Source organism: Lactuca virosa, chromosome 1 (genome assembly GCF_052849685.1).
Source record: "Lactuca virosa cultivar CGN04683 chromosome 1, Lactuca_virosa_CGN04683_v6, whole genome shotgun sequence".
NCBI lineage: Eukaryota > Viridiplantae > Streptophyta > Magnoliopsida > Asterales > Asteraceae > Lactuca > Lactuca virosa.
The window spans coordinates 54,738,254-54,760,106 of record NC_136426.1 but is presented as its reverse complement, the minus strand read 5'-3'; the positions used below and the strand labels follow the sequence as shown (position 1 = coordinate 54,760,106).

Genomic DNA, 21,853 nt, shown 5'->3' with positions numbered 1-21,853 from the left:
AGGATATGAGGAACAAGAGGGTGGAGCTGGTGAAGGTACAATGGCAACACCGCAAGGGGTCGGAATAGACTTGGGAGCCGGAGGAAGAGATGAAGGAGCACTACCCTGAGCTTTTTCAGGACTCAGCAGCAGACTTCGAGGACGAAGTCTAAAATAAGTGGGAGAGAGTTGTAACACCCGGTTTCAGGTACGTATTTAAATTTAAGCAAAACTTCATATTTTAAACTGGGACTCGGCGAGTTGGAGGCCCAACTCGTCGAGTAGGTTCGACTTCGGATCGGGGGGGGGGGGGGGGTAAGTGACCTACTCGACGATTCGGGAGACCGACTCAGCGAGTAGGAGCTGTCCGAGTGAAACCCTAAATTTGAGGGTTTGCACCCTATTAAAAACTTTATGAGGTCTCCACCCCAGCCTCTATCACCTCCAAACCCTAGTCACGAAACCCTAATCAACTTTTGAGTGTTCTTGTGCTATTTTGTGCCATTCTTTGTGATTTGAAGTTTGAAGAAGGAAGGAAAGATTTGGAGATTCAAGAGAAGTCAGTAGAACCAGAGATTTGGTTGCATTTCCAGATTGTTGGAGGTAAAAAGCTCCAACCTTGACTTCTTATTTGTTAGATCTACTTTAGGGCTTGGATCTTGACATCTTTGGGGTATTTGTAAGCCATTTCGGGTTTAGAGTGTAATGTAGAGTAATGGCTTTAGATCTTGAACCTTGGAGGGTTCTCATGGCATAAAGGTGCCAACTTTATGGCCATGAGAGCCCCATGCATCTTGTAGACCTCATTTTTGGGTCTTTTGAGCTTAAAGACCCATGCATGGACGTAAAGTTCGTGACTTTACGTGTTATATCGACCCTAGGAGGTCAGATCTACCCTTCGGATGAGATGAGCTCAACGGAAATTGAGTTTATGGACATGGACTTTAGGGGACTCGGCGAGTCGGGTATTGGTTCCCCAACCTTTTCTGGTTCTGAGGAATCTGGTTGAGTCTAGAAGGGGACTCAACAAGATGGACATGATTATGGACCTGGAAATCATGGGACTCGGCGAGTGTATGAACAAACTCGGCGAGTCCAAGGCAATCTCCCAACCCATAAAGACGGACTCGACGAGTTGTTCATAGAATTCGGCGAGTCATAGACTGGACACATTCATATGATGAAAATGAACTCGACGAGTTCAAGGATGAACTCGGCGAGTCGGTTGAAGATGGTCTCGATGTTATGGTTGAAGGTGAACTCGTTGAGTTCTTGCTAGACTCGACGAGTAAAGTCGGGGGTTGTATCATTTTGAAAGAATAGGGACTCGACGAGTTGGTGGACCAACTCGGCGAGTCAAGTCAATTGGATGTTGACTTTGACCAAGTTGACTTTGACTTTGACCTGGATTTCAGTTGACCCTTGTAAAAGAGGGTTGTGGGTACGGATTAGTAATCAATGAGGGTTGTTGTGTAGGGATTGAGGAGTTGAGACGAGAGGTTTTCCGTACCAAGGATTGTGTAGACACTACGCGACATCGAGGTAAGTTACCTTCCAGTAGCAGTGGGCCTACGGCCACAATGTCGGCCCACTAGTAGGAGTTGTATGTTAGATGATTGTCTTTGTGATATTCATCTAGGTTTGCTACCTGATATGTTTATGTGCTAGCATGATATGATATATGTGATAGTGGTAGTAGGAGGGGAATAGTCCCCAAGTTCGGTTGTTAGGACCGAAGGGTAGGTTGGGCACCCCAGATATGTCTGACAGTATGATTATGTTATGATATGTGTGGTAGTAGTAGTAGTAGGGGTGAAATAGTCCCCGAAGTTCGGTTGTTAGGACCGAAGGGTAGGTCAGCATCCCAGAACTGCTTGACATGGGTAGGTCGGCGCCCCAGAATGGACGGACTGGGTAGGTCGGGCACGCCAGAATTGTTCGACAGTATGTATGTTGATCGGTATGTGGTATGATGGGGGAACTCTCTAAGCTTCGTTCTTAAAGTTTTCAGTTTTGTTTTAGGTACCTCTTCAGCGAAGGGGAAGGAGCCGACGCGGTAGCGGCACATCACACACATGCAAAATTTCCGCACTATGAGATTTCTTGGGATTGTACTATGACATTGTTACTATTTTATGACATGATTTTGAGACATGAGATTATGGTTTTATGAAATGATATGACTCAATTATGTTTCTTATAAATGTTTTCTAAATTGTTATATCAAAAATGAAATTTTTGGTCTTGAAATTTGGAATGTTACACAAATGTTAAACTAGTTCATATAATAAACATTTTAATCTTGAAAATCTTAAAGATGAGAGTGAAAGAGAAAAATGCATATGGTACATTTACAATAGTTTTAGGGTTAGAATATTAGATAAAGTAAAAAATTAAGGCATATTCATCTTGATTTTTTAAGTCAATCTTGACGCTTTAATCGAGTTTGGCTGAGTACCCAAGTTTTTCAGAGTTTGACCAATTCTGAATTATTTTGTCGAGTTTCTATTAATCGCCTCAATAAATGACTGAGTTTCGAGTAAACATCGAGTACTCAACCGAGTAGGTTGGGTTTCACAACACTGGATTTCAATATAAAATCAAAACATTTTCTCGAAATTTCGGAATTATTTATTTAATTTCGTATTTGTATTTGAAATTTCAGAATAGTTTTTTTTTCCTATCCAGAATCCGACTAAAATGTATTTTCTTTTGTCCAAAAAAAAAAAAACTTTTAGTGTGACGTACAATTAGTCTAAGATAGCCCGTAATACCCTAATCCAGACATGATTGTCATTTTTTTTTTCAAAACTTGAAATAATCGGCTATTTTGGGTTAATCACTTCATTTATAAGATTGAAAGGAGTGGTGTTTGTCATGCTACTCTCACCTCACTTTTGCCATATATTGTGTATGTGGCAATGGAGAAGAGAAAGAGTGACAAGAAATGAGAGAAAGAAAAAACAACGTGACAAGAAATGAGAGAAATAAAAAACAACGAAACAACAAAACGACAGATAAAAAAGAAAGAAACAACAAACCATTGCCAAAATTCTTATCACTTTGACATGCCATGAACTAGGGTGGTGTTTACCATGCCAAGTATGTTCCATCTCCGCCTTGCCGAGTTCCGTTCCTCCTGATCTAATTTTAATTTTTAGAAATTATCTTTGTACATTTTATTCCTACTTATTCTCCTACTATATCAAATATTGGCATGTGTCACATTTAATGACATATTTAATAAAATTGATAATATTTTAGTCCACTTATCACCATTTAATTTGGGTAGGAGGATAATATGAATAAAATATAAGAGGATATTTAATTTCTCTTTTTGGAAACAACCTTTTAAATACCCATTCTTATTTTTTTTATTAATTTAAACAATTAAATAACTAACAATGATTAAAAAACTGATTTTTATTTTCCTTTCTATTGACTAAAAAATCGTCTATTTATTTTAAAAACGATCAAAATAATATCGTTTTTCTTTCTTTTATTTAAATAAAAGTAACATTTATATTAAATAAATATTTTTGTACTTTTCTTTTACTTTTTCTTTAAATAAGGAGGGTCGTAAAAGTTTTTGGGCTAGTTAAATTATGGGCTAAATATTCAAGAGCCCAATATTTGTTTCTTTATCATTTGATCTTTTCAATGAAGAGCCATGAGTTCCTTTCTTTTAACTTATCATCATAATTCATAAACAATTAAACCCAATGACATTTCATAATACTTTTACACATTTCACCGAGTTACCTAACAAATGAATCGGTTTATACTTATTTTTTAGATGTTAATAGTGGTTTAGGCGTGAAGAAGTGGTGTATACTTGGTGGACTGATACCTCAATTCTTTGTAGTTCTTTGTCTGATGTACATCACTGTGTGTTAACCCGCAAGTTTTTTTGTTTATTTATTTTTTAAACAACTAAATTTTATAAATGATAACATTTCATTAATTGAATAGAAAATTGCATCACTTAAAACATAACCTAGAATATGACTTAAACATAGGAAAAACATAACAAAATTGATAATTCTGGGAAAATCTCGTTGCAATGTGCATTATTGGTGTACAAATCCAGCATCACATTCACATTCACATGGGCAATGTACATTATTGGTGTAAGTAACATGGGTTTATTTTATATTATTTTATTTGTTTCTGTTAATGTTATTTTACTTGGTTTTTATTTGGTCCTTAGGGGATAGGGATATTTCAGAGTTGTATAACAAAGAAAAATTGGAATTCATACATCTTATTACTTACTACTAAATCGATTGTATCAACATCTTTACGATTCACAAGTATAAATAAACTATCCAAGTTATTTCAAGATAAACACCTGCAAATATCACATTTATTTGACCATGAAACACTCATATTTAAAATCAATAATACAACTTCATCATATCAAAAAAATTCATGATACAAAAATACTATTTTTAAAGGGTAACTGCCACATCATTAACTGGTCCCACAACAAAAACCAATGTGAGAGCAGTAATGCCCAAAAGTGGAAACGGAATCATATGGTCCCATATTCATCAATTAGATCGCAGATTTATAAGGATATTTTAGCGGAGAAAGATTGTGAACACGCTATATACATGTAAAAATGACCATAATGCCGCAATGCATATTTCTAACTATTGCTTTCTCTTTATAGATAACATCAACATAAAACAAGTAATAGCTACTTTCAACTACTTATATCTATATACCATAATACTGCATATAAGTTGAAGTCAAATATTACCATAAAGAAAGCAAAAAAGGAAAGGATTTTATCACTACAATTGAAGTACACAAAAAAGGGCCAAACCAAGTTCAGACATTCTGTCTTTTTCCGACTGGAATTGGAATTGGGAATTCCGACCTCAAGGTACTCCTATCACCACCTATTCCGGGCCAGATTTCCCAAGCTACAAACTTGATGGTTGTGTGTTGTTCACAAGTGACTTCTCTTCTTCAAAATCAAGATTTCCACCATTAACGACCATCAAGAAAACCCTTTACCAAGCTTCTGAATTGAACAGAACATTTTTCTTCGGGAGCCAACTGCATTTATCCCCATATCTTTAAGATCTTCTAATGTCAATAGAGGTAAAACCTCATCATCAACCTCATGTACCTCAAAAATTGGGGCGTAACGACCTAACCCTAATTGATTCAACCAAACCCTAACGCCATTCCTTTCTGGGTTGTTATTGTTCCAATTTCTTGCATCGGTATCAGAAGGACCATCTGAAACCCTAACCCTGGTTCCATCTCTAGATCTGTTACCATAATGCAAGTCTCTTTCGTTATCCATTGATAGATTCAAACTTGGCTCCTTCAATTGACTACCGGAACCTTCACGTTCATAATCTGTATATCGATCAACATCATCGAAATCATCTTCCTCTTCGAATTTCTCATCTCCATCGTTTGTCTTCGAAACCCAATTCGATCTGACGCGTTTTGTCGTCATCGAAAACCCCCTTTTCGATTTCGCAGAATCCCTAACTTTCCAACTACCAATCGCAACACAATCCAGAGGATTATTGTTATTACTATTACCTAGATTGTGATTACTCTTGTTTCCGCCATCTTTATCTTCGACTCCGATATCTAGGGTTTCTTGATATTCCATAGCGGCTCCGCCAGATAGGTTCATAAGCTGTCTGGTTTTTGAAGTTTTTGCTTCTTTTGAAGAATACCTCCATTGTTGCTGCTTGGTTCTTCTATGGTTATCGTAGGTGTGTTGATCTCCTATTTCACCTAATCTGACGCTGGGCCTGCGCTGTCGTTTAGTTGGACCGGGGACGGTTTCTGCCGGGGCACCCACAAGAGTGCCGCCGCCGCCACCACCTACGACGCCACCACTACCGCCATTAACCTGACCCTCCACCGGTGGTTGCACTTCAGCCATTTTCACCCGAAATAGAGAAGAAAATGTAAAATTTGGTGTTTTGAGAGAGAGAAAGAAGGTAATTTATGTCGATGACACGTTTGTATGCCGATGAAAGCGTGGCATCACATGTTATGCTGTCCATCTCACTCCTTTCATACATAGATAAACTAGGTAATAACTAGCGAGCATCACGATTAGAAATTAATTTTTTTAATTAAATTGTACTTATTTATTTAAAATTAATATTAATAATTGATAATAATTACTGTAATGATTAAAGTTTACATGTTTTGCAATAATAAGATAACGACATAACTAATGGTTAAAAATACGAACCGGTAGTGGTATGAATATGCAATTGGCCTTTTGTATTTGTAGATATGCAAAAAAATTATAATTTTATGAAATGAAATATAAATTTAACAAAAAACAAATAACGAAATTTATATTAATAATAAAATTGTACAAATTTTTTTACAAATTTCTAAATACTTCTTTATACACAACATTAGAAGTTTTATTTGTTAGTCTACCATCTTTATCTAAAATCAACAATTTTAATCATTCTCTACTTTGAACTCTGGATAAAGCAACATACAATTGACCATGTGTGAAAACAGACTCTTTGAGGAACAAACCAACCTTCGATAGAGATTGTCCCTTGCTCTTATTAATTGTCATTGCAAAACACACAGCTAATGGAAATTGTCTTCTTTGGAATTTGAACGGGATCTTGTCTTCAGAAGGAGTTAAAAACATTCTTGGAATAAAAGTCCGGTTTCCAACATTACTTCCAGATAAGATAACTGCCTCAATAACACGTTTGCCCAGAGATTTAACCTGTAGTCTAGTCCCATTACATAAGCCATTTTTCTGATCAATGTTTCTCAATAACATAACTGGAACACCGACTTTTAAAATGAGTTTATGGTTTGGAAGACATGAGACTTTAAGACCATTTAAAACATCAGGTGAGTATAAATTTGCATCAAACTCATCATGAACAAACTCGGATCGGCATAGACTATCTGAACTTAAGTATTCCTTTTTTTTTCTCCTGGAAACAATGACAGCAAACGATTGTTTATTTATTGGACAACTTCATTCTTGGGAGCTAGTATTGCTCTTTCTTGAAAATAATCAACAATGTTGAAGTTTTCCAGTATAGAAGGATATACAAAACTGATTAATGAACATATAGGATCATGTGGATTAGTAATAACAATATCCCGTGGAATATCAACAATTGCTTCACCGTCATTCGGACCACCAAGATTACCTTCTCCTCTGTCCAAAAGCCAAGCTGCAAAATCCCTTATTTGTTCAATAGCAGATGGATCGCTTCCAACAGTTAACCTCATGTTTTTTGTTAATTTATGAACTTTGCATTGTTGCCATAAATAAGAACTTAAATAAGCATTAATAATGTTTTGTCTACTGCCACCTGGAACAACATGTAGAATTTGTCTGAAATCACCTCCAAAAACAATCACATTCCCTCTAAATGGAATATTCGAATTCGCAGGATTGACACATTTTAATATATCCTTCAGAGTTTGATCTAAAGCTTCGAATGCATGTTTGTGTACCATGGGTGCTTCATCCCAAATGATCAATGAGGTTTTTCTTACTAAACTGGCAAGATCACTTTTTGGATTTATTGAACAAAAAGAATCCTCATTAAGATTTATGGGAATTATAAACCGAGAGTGTGATGTCCTACCTCCAGTCAATAATAATGAAGCTATCTCACTTGAAGCAATATTTAAAACAATCTGACCTTGAGCTCTAATTGCTGCAGAAATTTTCTTCCAAAGAAATGTCTTACCTGTTCCACCATAACCATAAACAAAGAATACACCTCCCTTATTATGTTTAACTGCATCCATGATATCAACAAAAATGTCTCGTTGCTCATTTGTTAATGCAACAAACAGCTGATCGAACTCGTTCTTTAAATTTGGTATGTCATAATCTAGCTCCTCGGTAATAAGACGATTGTTTGAAGATGAAACAGAATCAGCATCTGGGTAAGGCATCTTTCCATAATTTTTAAGGCTGGAATTGTTACGGAGTAAAATTTGTTCTATCTCAGACAAAGTAAAGTTTTTAAGTTGATCTTCGTTTAGTGATAAACCTATACGTAAAATAATATATTAGTTAGAACATAGAAAAAAACAAATTGATTAAAAAGTAAAATATAATTGGATTTATACTAAAATTTCATATGATAGTGTTTTAATAATAATGAGAAAATTTTAGATTAACTGGAGACTTTAATCTCTGTTGTTGATTGTAAAGAATTCCATCTGACAGGTATTCCCAGGTGTTTTGCCAAACAATCTCTGGTTTACACAAACTGTTGGACAATAGCATCGTAGCAAATAAGAACCGCAGATAAAAACCAGATCCAGAAAGACTTGCTTCCTTAATTGCATCGATAAATTCTTTGTTATCATCTAAAATGCCAAGATTATAACACACATCTTTAAAAGAAGAACATAGTTCACCATTGACTGTGCGAATTTCTTCGAATGATTTAGGACCTTTCACTTTATTTAAAAGAATTCTTAATAAATATGCTTCTCTAAGTTTAGGAGAAACCGAGTGAATTCTACCAATCGCATATCCAAGTTCCCTTGGCTTCCAAATCAGATCTTTACATTTCCAAACAAATTTTGTAAGAAATTCAACATATGTAAGTTTCCGTGCTTCTTTATTGATTGCATTACACTTCATCCAAGATTTGAACATTGAAGAAGCAATTGAAGGCGATCAAGAACATCTTCAATGTCATCGTCTGCCTCATATACAACTTGTTGTTGATCAGGAAGATGAAAAGGTAGTCTAATCACAGTAGGATGCCTATAATGAACATCGTATTTAAAAATCTGCCATGATGCTTTCAATGCAGAAATATATCTACAATCATAGTATTCTTTAATTTCATCCACTGTATCGTTGTTATCAGAATCATTATTGGTCGGCTCCATAGAAAAGGTAGCTCTATCAGGACCCTTGTTTATATATTTAAACAAATATTTTATGGAAGATCCTTGATTGCACCATTCAACATTAATGTGTGCCTGATATCTTTTCAACAGATATTTGTTGTATGGAACAACATTTCTGTTATCTAACTGAACACCAGATTTTTCAACAAAATTCCCATCATCTCTTCTCCTATATAAGGGAAAACCATTTGAATCAACTGAAGTATGATTACAAAATTGCTTTCGAAAGTTTTTAGAACACTTTCTGTCAACCATGCATGGGCAATTCAAATTTTCAGCTCCACATGGACCGTGAATCATGAACTCCTTGACAAGTGAATACAATTCTGGATCATCATCGATATTTGGAATCTCAGCAGAAATAATGGGATCGATATATTCAACTGTAGGAAGCTTGCAGTCAGCATGCATAAATAGACATATATGACTATGAGGCAAACCTCTTTTTTGAAATTCAATTGTATAAACCACTGCATGCAAAATATACAAATAAACTACAAGTTAGCAAATAAAATTTGTTTAAAATTATAAGTTTAACTATAAATATAAATATGTTTAGGAAAAATAAAAATTATTATATTTAAACTTATACATTAAACTATAAATTTAAATACCTGCTTGAACCTTGCCGAAAACTTCATTTTCCCTTAAATCTTTAATAAATGCATCCAACTTGATCTTAAACAACCTACATAATATATCCGGTCTATCTTCTGGATGAAGTGAAGTGTCCTTAAGAAACCTTTGAACTTCTGGCCATTTTGGATTACATGTAAAGGTTATGAAAAAATCAGGATATCCAAACCATTTACAGAGCGACATGGCATTCAAATAGTTTTGCATCATATAGCGTGCACCACCGGTAAATGAAGAAGGTAAGATCACACGTTGCCCGACGTTAGAAATATCTGTACTCCCAAGTGCTTTTTGATTACGCAAATTCTCATAAGATTCACATCTGAGAATTTTTTGTTGGTTACGTATGAAAAATAGTCTCTCACTTTCAATCATGGTATAACCATCAACCAAAAATTGTTGGAACAACCTTTTTGCATTAAGAATTAGTGAGAACGATTGATCCCTGTCTTGAATTCTGTAAGCGAAAAATTCTCTCATTGTACAGGTCGGGTGCTTGCTATTACTTGAAGATGAAATACCTCTGTGAAGAATGTCAACTCTGTAACCATCATCGCCATATGGAAATAGTAATGGATACTGAAGAGGAAGGTAAGAAGGATGCAATTCACTGATACATTGTAATAATCCTGATGAAGTTTGAACAACAATATCTCTTTTTTCAATTGAATCACAAATGTCACCGACAACTAAAGCAGCAACCTCAGAAGAACTTGGTAAGTTATACGTCCTTCCATCTTGTTCCCTTTTTCCAATTAATCTTAACTTCAAATTAGCAGAAGGATTTTCATGAAGAGTGTCTCTTACCATCCTATAAGACTTGACCAATGCATTTTTTGAATCTAACATATCCTTCAGAAATTCTATAATCTGGAGATCATATGATCTTGAAGTTGATGTAGAAGTGGTCGTTCATCCACTGAAAACATTATAAACAATTATTTAATGTTAGTAAAAAAAATCAATGAATTGAATTGATCTATTAGAGTTAATTGTAAAAATATACTCAATACTTGTTGATCTATTTGAAATCTTGTTCTCCGTATCATATATATATATATATATATATATATATATATATATATATATATATATATATATATATATATATATATATATATATATAAATGACAGAATTTCGGACTTGAACCAGGTGTAGGTAAAAGACTTTCCATACTATGATAATTTTGACCACCAAGTCTGAATATGTATGGTGCGTTGCCTCTGTTGATGGATAAATCAACTTTGCCTCCCATCGATGTAAATGAAAACATCGAATTGTAACGTCGAATATTCTTCATGAATTGTTTGCTTTTCGAATCTACCGATCTATACAGATTTCGGTATGATGGCGATGCCTCTTTTAAGGATGGTAGCTCAACTTTTCCGTAACCGCAACATAGGGAATAAGATGTATTGCCTTTTTTCTGCCCTCTAATCGATTCAGCTTTCCATAATTTTGCATGACAAATCTGACATATAACAATCTGGTCTCCATGATCCAAGTAATCTGTTGAATGCAAAAAATATAAAAAATAATAAAAAACAAAACTATAAAATAAAATTTAATAATATTAAAACTTTTAGAATTATGATCACCTTTGGATATACCGCATAAAATATCTTGAATAATAGGGTCATCAATATTTTCTTCATCTAATGTGAGATCAAACATAGGTATAGCGGATATAGATGGAGTCTTCCTTTTTAATTGATGTTTTCCTCTTGGTAACTTGACTGACGAAGAATTTTGGATTATTGTGGAACGATTGCATGATGTCGTGACATTACCAAACACAGAATTATCTTTGTTAATAGATAGTGGTGTTTGAATGTTATTATTGAATATATAACTGCCTCAAAGAAAAAACGTTAGCAATTGGTATTATTTATATAAAAGTGAAGCATATATTTTTAAATTGGTGTATTTAGAAATACATACCATTTGAAATGTTAGAAAGTGGAGTTCTAACATTTATATTTGTTGAAGGAAAATTTTGAATTATCGTCGAACGATTCGTGGATACCGTGGCAGTACCAAACACATACTTATCTTTGTTAGTAGATAGTGGTGTTTGAACGTTTTTGTTAAAAATATAATTTCCTGAAAAAATTAAAATTAAAATTAGAATGTTATAAATTGTTATGAATTATATAAATGTGAAGCATATATTTTTAAATTTGTGTATATGAAAACATACAATTTGAAATTGTTGAAAAGGGTGTTGTAACGTTTCTATTTGATGAAGTTGGATTAATAATTGTATGTTGATATACAGATGATTTGACAGAGTTTATATTTTCCTTGTCTAAGGTAACATCTGTATAGTTATCTCTAGATAAACTACGACCATGACTGTAGACATCTGTTATATAATGAGAAAAAATAGTTAGTAATAATAGAAATAATATTAATTATTAAAAAATAATAAATTAAAGAGGGTGGCAAATTTTATATACTTTTAATATTAAAAATTAAATTAAAAAAAAACAAATATAAATACCATTATTCGAATTGTAAGAAACATGTGTAACAGATGAATCTTGATAGAAAGATGTGGCAGGTAATATTTTGGATTTTTTATTATCCAAATATATTTTTCTAAATTTTCTCCTCTCTTTGGTGTTTGGAGGTTCTGTAGTATTATTTGAACCTGTAGAATAGTAGAAAACAATTTAAAGTCATATTGTCTGATATAAATGATAAATATATTTTATTTTAATTTAATTTTATTTTTTAAATAATAGTCAATAACATATTTAAAATACATAAATAAAACATATAATCAATGCAAAATAAATTAAGAAAATTACCGTATTGGGTACAATGAATAACATGTGTAGTAGGTGTACGATGAGACGATGATGTGGTGAATTGTTTTTTGGATTTTTTGTTATCCAAATATAACTTCCTGTTTTTTCTTCTCTCTCTAGCGTCTGTTGCATTCATGTCCTTGTTTGGTATGTAATGAAAAAAATGGAATATAGTTAAAAATAAGATTAATAATTTAAAACTAACTGTTACAGATGGTAGGTCATGTAATCATGTATAAAGTTGAATACATGAATTGATAAATAATGAAATAACAATAAAATTGTGTCCCGAACGGGTTAAACAATATTTATGTGATGATTATATTAACGGATTGGAATTTTGTATGAGTTTATCGAATATTAAATCTAGTTAGAAAAGCCCATTCCAGATCAATTTGTTAATTTCAATAATAATAATAATAATAATAATAATAATAATTTATAAAAACAACAAATAAAAGGGTTATAATCAGATAGTATTTTTTTATATTATAGGGAGTAAATAGAAACTTTGTCTTGGCATCTAACAAAATCGGTGCATCGGAAAAGAGAAAAGGAACATACAAGATGATACGATGGAGACCTTGTGCAGAATCGGAAGAACAGTGGTCGAAGGAGGATGGATTTCGTGCGATTACAGGGTGAAAACGGGAACTTTTAGCTAATAGTGAACCGACGAAAGGCTTCATTACATGCGATTTCAACAGGTAACAAATTAGGGCCTTTTTTTAGATGAAGATGCAAATTGGTTGAAATCGGGTGGAATACTTTGTCGTTATTAAATTTTGAGGTCATAACAGTTGTTTATGTATGTGAAAAAGTAAATCCCGAATATCTCTCTAAAAAATATTACTTCCCGCTAGTGTAATTTCATTTCGTATTTCAAACGTCCCGGTATTGTATTACCATTTTTAAAGGGGATTAGGAGAAGAGTGTGATGTTATATGGTATACATGTGTGTATGCAAATTACGAAAGGTAGAAAGTTTGATAAATCTGAGTAAATTCATGAATGGAATGAATTATGAATTCACTGTTTAACCATAAGTGAACAACCTTATCTATTCCAATGTTTTTTTTTGTCGGTAGTAGAAGAGAAACAATTAAAGACATGGTTGTGTACACAGGTTCAACAACCTTTTTCAGAATCTTCAAAATACTGAAAACCATTTTTTCTTCCAATTGAAGGATTTGACCAACAGTCAACATCTTTACATGTACTTTTTACTACATAAGTCACAGGGCAACTTCACTTAGAAGTTGCCCAGGTTGCTGTTATGAAAAAACATTGGAATAGATTGGCAGTCAACATCATTTTCTTCATTATTGGAGGGTAGTTTGGACTTTTGATAAATTTTCAGGATTTCATAATTATTGAAGATTATTTTGTATATTTTGAGAGAGCCATATTTGTTTTTATTTGATATTATAAAAAAAGACTAATGCTTTAGAATATCATATTATTTGCAGAGTTGGCTGGAACGATATTCAGAATCGCAAAATGTTCTTAACCTACAAAAGCCACATGCTTCTATTGAAGTGTTTAAAAATTATGGAATGCTACATTTGTTAGTAATGAGAATCAGGAAATTCTTATAACACATGTCCCCCTAGTCTGTAAATACGAAATCTTGTTTCAGGCTTTTTATTTTTTTATTGATCAAATTAACTTAAAGTATATGAACAAACATTGATTGATCTATAACTTATAGCACATGGCAATATCTTGTACCAAGAACAAACAATAAAACTGCCATATTTATTTTTTTAATATAAAATGATAATTATGCCCTTTTATATTATCTTATACAAATATTGGGTAATTCCTAATAAAGCATTATCCTTTTGCATATACTTACGTTTTTTTGTGGTTTGTCTTTTATTGTAAATATCTTCATGGTGTTGTAATTTTAAGTTTAGACCATTGTTAGCATTCTACATAGCATATTTAATGTTTTAAAAATTATAGCATTGTAAAAGTACATTGCTTCTCATATTTATATAATCTTATACCAAATAAGTTTTATGTATGGCAGTTATTTAGGCAAAGGGCAAAAATGTCAAATTCCTATAATAAGCAAAAGATAAAACAATTATAATTTCTTTGACATAGAAAAATTACAATTATGCCCTTTTCTATTAATGTTGCCATTTGTTTTCATTGTTTGTTTTTTGTTCGTCGTATGTGTACTTAAAAATGCGTAATAACTATTTAATTGTCTAATAACTATTTAAAAATACATCGATAAAGCCAAGCACAAAGTACTCGTGCAACTTCAAGATTGAACATATTTTTTTCATTTACCAGAAATAGCAATGTACATTTAATAATGTGTAATAACCATAATTGTAGAAGCAACTAACATGCATGCCATGTAAAAGTATAACTACTTGCAATAAGAAAAAACAATAAATATTTCCATCACCTAATAAAATACATAAATTTATTAGGAAAATAATACATTAATTAAATTATATTAACAACTTTTTTTTGGAAAATGATCAAATCAAAGTGTAGTCTCTTAACAGTATTATCTATTATAAAACTAATTCACGGCACAGACTAATACAATTTTCATCTCTTAACAATATTAAACAATAAATGATTTAACAAATTTTACTTAGTGCAAACCACACCTAAGTGCTTTGTCACTTTGTAACCATGTAATGATTTTACATAATAGCAGAAAGATACAGGTGAAACATTAAGAATTTTTTTTATAAGATAGATATGCAAAAAAAAATGTATAATCCATAATTTATTTAAGAAACCACTCAAACAAATAATGATGTTGAACAAATGTTTCAACCTTCTAAACCACGAATGTAAACAAAGAAAGTTTTTCAAACTTCCTATTAAAATTAAAACTCAGCAACAGTTTCACAATGTAACCTTGACAATTTCTTTACTTTGATCCAACACATCTGCATTAGTATTGAACTGAAATTTGTGTATTAAATCATCATGCTTACAAACTTGATTAAATGGAATGAATTTATTTGTATTCGAAGAGGTGTCAGGGGGATCATCTCCATCAAAACTGTTTTTATAAAAAAAAATTTATTAGTCATATAAAGGGTAATTATAGAAAAAAATGATAAAACATAAATTACCTTTGTTTGAAAACATTGATCTCATCAATGTCGGTGTTAATGAAAAGCTTTGTCACGGGAAAATATGTGTTAACTGTGGGTTGATCTAAACAAAATTGTATATGTGTTATTTAAATTGTTATAAATTAAAATATAATATGAAAATCAATTACCTCTCGAAACTTTAATCAACAATGTTATTTAAATTACTATAAAATAAAATATAATAAGAAAAATAAATACCTCTCCAAACTGTAAGCATCGCAAATTGAAGAATGACAATGATTCGAAGACCGTGTGGATTGTTATCAATAAATTCTTGCATTTCGTAGGCATAATGACCCCACAAAGTGACACGAATTTGTAAACCACTGAAAAAAAATGATTCAAATTAATTGAATTAATTATAATATGTATATATATATATATATATATATATATATATATATATATATATGTTTGTGTGTGTGTATAAAACATACTTTGCATCTTGTATTTGGATGTTGAGTCTGTGTTTTTTCATATCAGAATTATCTCGCAACATGTCACCAAAAGCAACATCAATCCAATTACATCTATAAAAAAATAACAAAGAAGAACGAAACATTCTTGTGAATTTAAATATATAATATGTTAGTCAATTTTTTTTTGACAATAATTAAAATAAACTAACCGATAGCAATGTTTTGAGGATGTATCAATGAGATAATCGTTTGATAATCAACAAACTCAAAACCAAATGTATGTCTAGAAAAGTCATCACACTCCGTAATAACAGTGTTATGGACAAAAGTAAGTTTATGATGAAACCGATTTAACCTCAAACAACTTATCCTTTGTGATTCAAAGATTGGAAATTTTATGTAAAATGCATGACCATCCTTTATAATATGTTTGAATTTGTAGATGTTTTTTGTTGGGACAATTGCTTGGATCTTGTTTACCTAAACGAAGTTTGATATGAATTGGCATTTATAAGAAAATTATATTTTGTATCTACAAAGAAAAAATATTTTTAAATTTTCTAATTACGTGTTCATCTATTAAGATCATTTCAATTGAGTAAATTTCATCCTTCTTGTAGAAAGACATTTGATTCCACAAGTTTATGACACGAAGTTTGAAAGCCAAGTCATCCCTAGTTAAATCCACATCAGCTATAAAGGTGATGTTTTCTGCTGCCATTTATGTGAAAAAAGAATTAGAATAACAACTTCATAACAAATTGTTGTAAGATATTGAAACTAACTTTGCATATGAAAAGTAGTCAAAGTGTCATTATTTACTTGCATAAAGAAGTCCAAATTGCAAATTGTTAAAAGAAGTATACTTTTAAACTATATAACACAAAAGATCTTAAAGTTCACAATTAAAGAAAGGGGCAAAACAGTCATTTGTGAAAGTCAGATTGAGGAAAAAAAACTGCACCGCGAGTAAAAAAGTCTATCATGGGATCTTGATGTTTTGCCAAAATTGCTAAATTACAAAGACAAGGGCAAAATAGTCATTGGTGAAAGTCAAATTGAAGAGTTTCATATCATATGTAATCAATAGTAATTAATGTTTGCGGAAATGAAAATTTGAAAATCTATAAAGATGAAAATTGCAGTAAAATTAATTTTGTTTTCAAACTTAATTGAATGATGAAAGCATTATTGCCTACTTGTATAGGACAGCCCCACTTTCTTTCGTGAATATATATTTTCCTACCATTAGTTTGCAGGTTATAAACAAAATAGTCAATACAAAAAAAAAATAACAAAATATATTCACTGCTTCAACAGATACCTCCCTTCTCTCTCAATTATTAAGAATGGAGATGAAGATTTGGATAAGCACATATGTATTCTATGACAGGTAATTTTTCTGCTATCATAACTCATAAAACGATCATTTGTGAAAGTCATATCGACTTTAATGTATAGTGCAATATAAGATCTTAAAGTTCATTGCAAAGTAGTTTTAAAGTTCATTGCTATGATTGGTAAAACAGTCATATGTTTGTATTAAAAAAGACAAAAACAAATTATAAACATGAATATGATGCGAATAAAACACACAGAGAGCAACACATATAAATCGACATACTTGTTTCTAGGATGCTATATCAAATTTGTAACAGAAGGAGAAGAAGATAAAAATAAACAGAATAACAGAAAGTATGATTATTTTGTTTTACACTGACCTGATGGATTGAAATGTACGATAGAAGATGGTACTTTGCACTTTGCATAGATGAAGAAGCAGAAAGTCGTCAAAACATATAAAAATATTTAGGGGTTCGGTATTTATAAATGCAATGAATAGGAGAAGAGAATATTCTAATCGTGATTTAATTCCTAATTTGATGGCTATATATTTGGTAAAAGATCAATTAATTCAAAAGCATTGCTGATTATATGGGATATGAGGAGATATGAAATTGAAAATTGAAAATTTGTTTGAATTTGGATGAATATGGTAACCAAACAGCTGATTTTTAGGAGATGATATCCATTCCTGGAGTAGGAAATGGGCGGGAAAAGAAGTGAGAATAGAGGTAGAAGAATGACACGTGGATTGATGGGGGTTTAAGGATGGGACACGTGGCATTTAGGAAAGGAAGTACATGCTGGCATTTGATTGCAATATTGGACCTGTAAGACTATTAGGAATGTTTTATTTTTTGTTTTTTTTATAAAAATAAAACTGTGGTTTATATTTTTTTAATGTTATGAATTCAGGAGGCACCTTTCAATGCTGACAAGGTTTACATGGCTGTAATGACAAATTCAATGCAATGATGTACAAAAGCAATTCTCACACAGCAGATGGTAATATTAGACTATCTTCTACTGTGTTTGACGTGAATTGGGCTGAAACAAATATTAGATCGACAAAAGTGTATATTAAGGTATTAAAAATTAAAATGTAAGAAGATCATAATAGTTAACATTATTTTTTTGGGAATTGATCATCTTTTTTGAATTTGGCCTACAATTGGTGATATGATAGCAATATGCATCGTATTGTTTTTATTGCAGGTAATTTAATATATGAAATGGTGGATCTTGGGATCCGTTGGTGGATTTATGGTGTGAGTTACTGCACTGGACATAAGGTTAGATTTATGATCAATTTGTATTAATATTATCATAACAAAGTTAATAGAGAATTAGTGATATGATAGCAATATGCATCTTATTGTTTTTATTGCAGGTAATTTAACATATGAAATGGTGGATCTTGGGATCCGTTGGTGGATTGATGGTGTGAGTTACTGGACCTAAGGTTAGATTTATGATAATTTTGTATTAATATTATCATAACAAAGTTAATAAAGAATAAATGAACAGAAAAGTAACAATAAGAATAACCATAACGTAAAATTATAAAAGTATGATGCTATAACATGACAATAAAAAGTCAACATCAAACAACCATTTAAAAACAATCATAGGAAACAAATGTCTGAAGCATGAAAAACCATAACGTGAAAAATCCAGAAAAGAATAAATCAGTCATTTTTCTCCAGCTTTACTTTCAACAATTGTTTTCCTGGACCATCTGGAGATATTTTTAGAGTTTTGGTTGTAGATAAGTGATCATTTATCTCTAAATCGAAAACTTCTTCCAAATTTCGCTTTAAGACCGGTGTTGTGTTCAAAATATTCATTGGACTTGTTGTGTCGTTTTTCTCGATAGTGGAAGGAGTTATGTTATCGTCCGTGCCAGAAACTGCATCCTAAAAAAATATATAATTGTATAACATTATTATTGCTAAAATGAATTTATGTTTTAGAGAATATGTAAGAAATTTAAAATGTATTTAACCTTAAATTTTTTGATATCTTGAGATTGCAAATCGACCAATCAAACGATTGTGAATTAGAAGGCTGTATAATACAAAAAATAAACAATTAAATAATGTTCTAAAAAGTAAATGAATGTTTAAATAAAATACAAAAAAAAAATAAGTAAGTACATACCTGTGACTCGGTGAACTTATTTTCAAGTTGTTCGATTAAAGTCTCATCATCACTTATTCTAGCAATACCATATTGGTTGTTTTTGTTGGACACGTTGAATATTGTAACAGAAATTTTAAAGGCCAATTTCAAACCTTTCAATGCATTAATTTCCCCCGAATATAAACCAAGATCGTCTCCACGCTGCAATTAAAAACAATAAAAAAAACATTTTGTTTAAAGTGATAGCATATAACGAAGTTATATGATTATCATTAAATTTAAAATAAGACCTCAATCATTTTTTAACAAACTCCTTAGCTGACTGCTTCAACAGATACCTCCCTTCTCTCTCAAACATGGTTAAGGTTAGAGTTCCCATATTATCTTGCACGCGTATAGGAATCATAAACCTATAAAAAAATTGATAATAATATTAATATTGTGATAAACATGGAATATTAGATAGTTCATTACGATTCAAGTGTAAAGTAGCAACCTTGGAACAACCAAAGTGGTAGTTTATGTGCAATTTTCATTATGACATTCATAAGTATTTGTTTGATGAGCATCATTTTCACTTGCTTTACCAAAACAGTTGGTACATGCTTCATAATACCATTTTTGGTTTTGTAAAATTCCCTTTATAGTGCCCACGATAACGAAATTACATTTCTACAAAAAAGGTATGTATTTTAGATTAACATACATAAGACAACTGTAAATGAAATATATTATAATTATATAATACAAACATAACAAAAAACACAAAATATGGTAAAAATATTTAAAGAAACATATTAAATTGAAACAAACAATAACACATGAAATACCTCGACTGGTTCCCAAACCTCAGCGATACCCTTCAGGTTATTTTTTACCATAAAATCATCATATGCAGAATTTTGATTGGATGGAATAATCGAAAATGTATTTGTAGATGAATCGGGACGATCATCTCCATCCAAACTGTTATGTATGCAAAAAAAAGTAGTTACGCAAAGGATGTTATTGTACAATAAACAGAATAAAACATAAGTTACCTTTTGTTGAAATTGGTAATTTCATCTATGTCAGAGTTAATGAACAACTTGGAAGAGGTAAAGTAGGTGTTTACACTTGGACGATCTATAACAAAAATTTATATAATATTATTTTATTGAGGGCAACATAAATATTAATAACATAATATGAATACCTCACCAAACATTAATCTGACCAAACTGAAGAATAACAACGATGCGACGATTGTCTGGATTGTTATTTATATAATCAAGCATCTTGTACGCATATTCACCCCACAAATTGACATGAAGTTGCAAACCGCTGAAAAGCAATATATTTATAAAAAATGATATATTTAGATAACATAATTTAAAATTTATAAATTAGAAGATGTAAACATATAAGAAAATCAACTTTGCATCTTGGATGCGAATGTTCAGCCTGTGTTTTGATTTCTCTGGATCACCTTGTTGTATCTCAGCAATTGCAACAACCAAACCCATAACATCTATTAAACAAAAAATAGGCAAATTTATGTTATTTTTCTGTTAGGAAAATAGAATATTATATTTAAACATATAATGATATGTACTCACCAACAGATGTATCTTGAGGATGGGTCAATGATAACACGGCTTGATAATCAACAAATGAAAACCCAAACAGAGATCTAGAAAAATTGTTACACTCTGTAACAACAGTTTGTTGGACGAATGTGAATTTCTGATCATGAGGAGTTAACTTAAAACTACCCGTCTTCAATGCTGCAAAGTTTGGACCTTTGATGTAAAATGTCATCCCATCCTTTACTACATTTTTGAAGCGATATAAGTTTCGTTTGGATACCATTGCTTGGATTTTGTTCCCCTAACAATATTTAATACAATAAGAAAAAGTTATAAAGTAATTAAATTTAAGGAAATATGTGTAAGAAAAATATAAAAATAGTTTTTGTAACATACATGTTCATCCAGTAAGATCATTTCAATTGACCAAATTTCATTTTTGTTGTAGAAAGACATTTGATGCCACAGGTTTATGACACGAAGCTTGAAAGTCAAGTCATCCCTAGTTACATACATATCAGATATGAAGGTAATATTTGGTGCTGCCATTTATCTGCAAAAAAATGAGAAAAAATAAAAATTAATTAAATAAAAGACAAGATAAGCACATATGTATTCTATGACAGGTAATTTTTATGCTCTCCTAAGAAAGAATTAGAATAATAAAACTAAATTTTGTGTGTGACTTCATACTTCGGTGTCAATAAGAAATTTAGACTACTACAAATTGTTGTAAGATATTGAAACTGACTTTGCATATGAAAAGTAGTCAAAATGTCATTATTTACTTGCATAAATAAGTCCAAATTGCAAATTATTAAAAGAATTATACTTTTAAACTATATAAGACAAAAGAAAGCATTATTGCCAAAATTCTGTAACACTATTTCTTTTGTTT

The 21,853-nt window shown here is 31.5% G+C and overlaps 2 protein-coding genes and 1 pseudogene across 2 annotated transcripts; all 3 read right to left on the bottom strand.

Annotated features, from left to right (window-relative positions):
* Nucleotides 1-4,598: 4,598 nt before the first annotated feature.
* On the bottom strand, nt 4,599-6,011 carry LOC145131046 (uncharacterized). Its single transcript, XM_079065801.1, has one exon. The coding sequence runs from the start codon at nt 5,897-5,899 to the stop codon at nt 4,988-4,990; it is 912 nt and encodes a 303-aa protein (XP_078921927.1). The 5' UTR covers nt 5,900-6,011; the 3' UTR covers nt 4,599-4,987.
* Nucleotides 6,012-6,355: 344 nt separating this feature from the next.
* On the bottom strand, nt 6,356-10,341 carry LOC145114049 (uncharacterized; annotated as a pseudogene).
* Nucleotides 10,342-18,933: 8,592 nt separating this feature from the next.
* LOC145114043 (uncharacterized) lies at nt 18,934-21,504 on the bottom strand. Its single transcript, XM_079050058.1, has 10 exons — nt 21,352-21,504; nt 20,986-21,256; nt 20,804-20,897; nt 20,604-20,710; nt 20,428-20,512; nt 20,218-20,353; nt 20,004-20,059; nt 19,695-19,797; nt 19,406-19,588; nt 18,934-19,161 (listed from the first exon to the last, which is right to left on the bottom strand). The coding sequence occupies exons 1-10, from the start codon at nt 21,502-21,504 to the stop codon at nt 18,934-18,936; spliced, it is 1,416 nt and encodes a 471-aa protein (XP_078906184.1).
* Nucleotides 21,505-21,853: the final 349 nt, after the last annotated feature.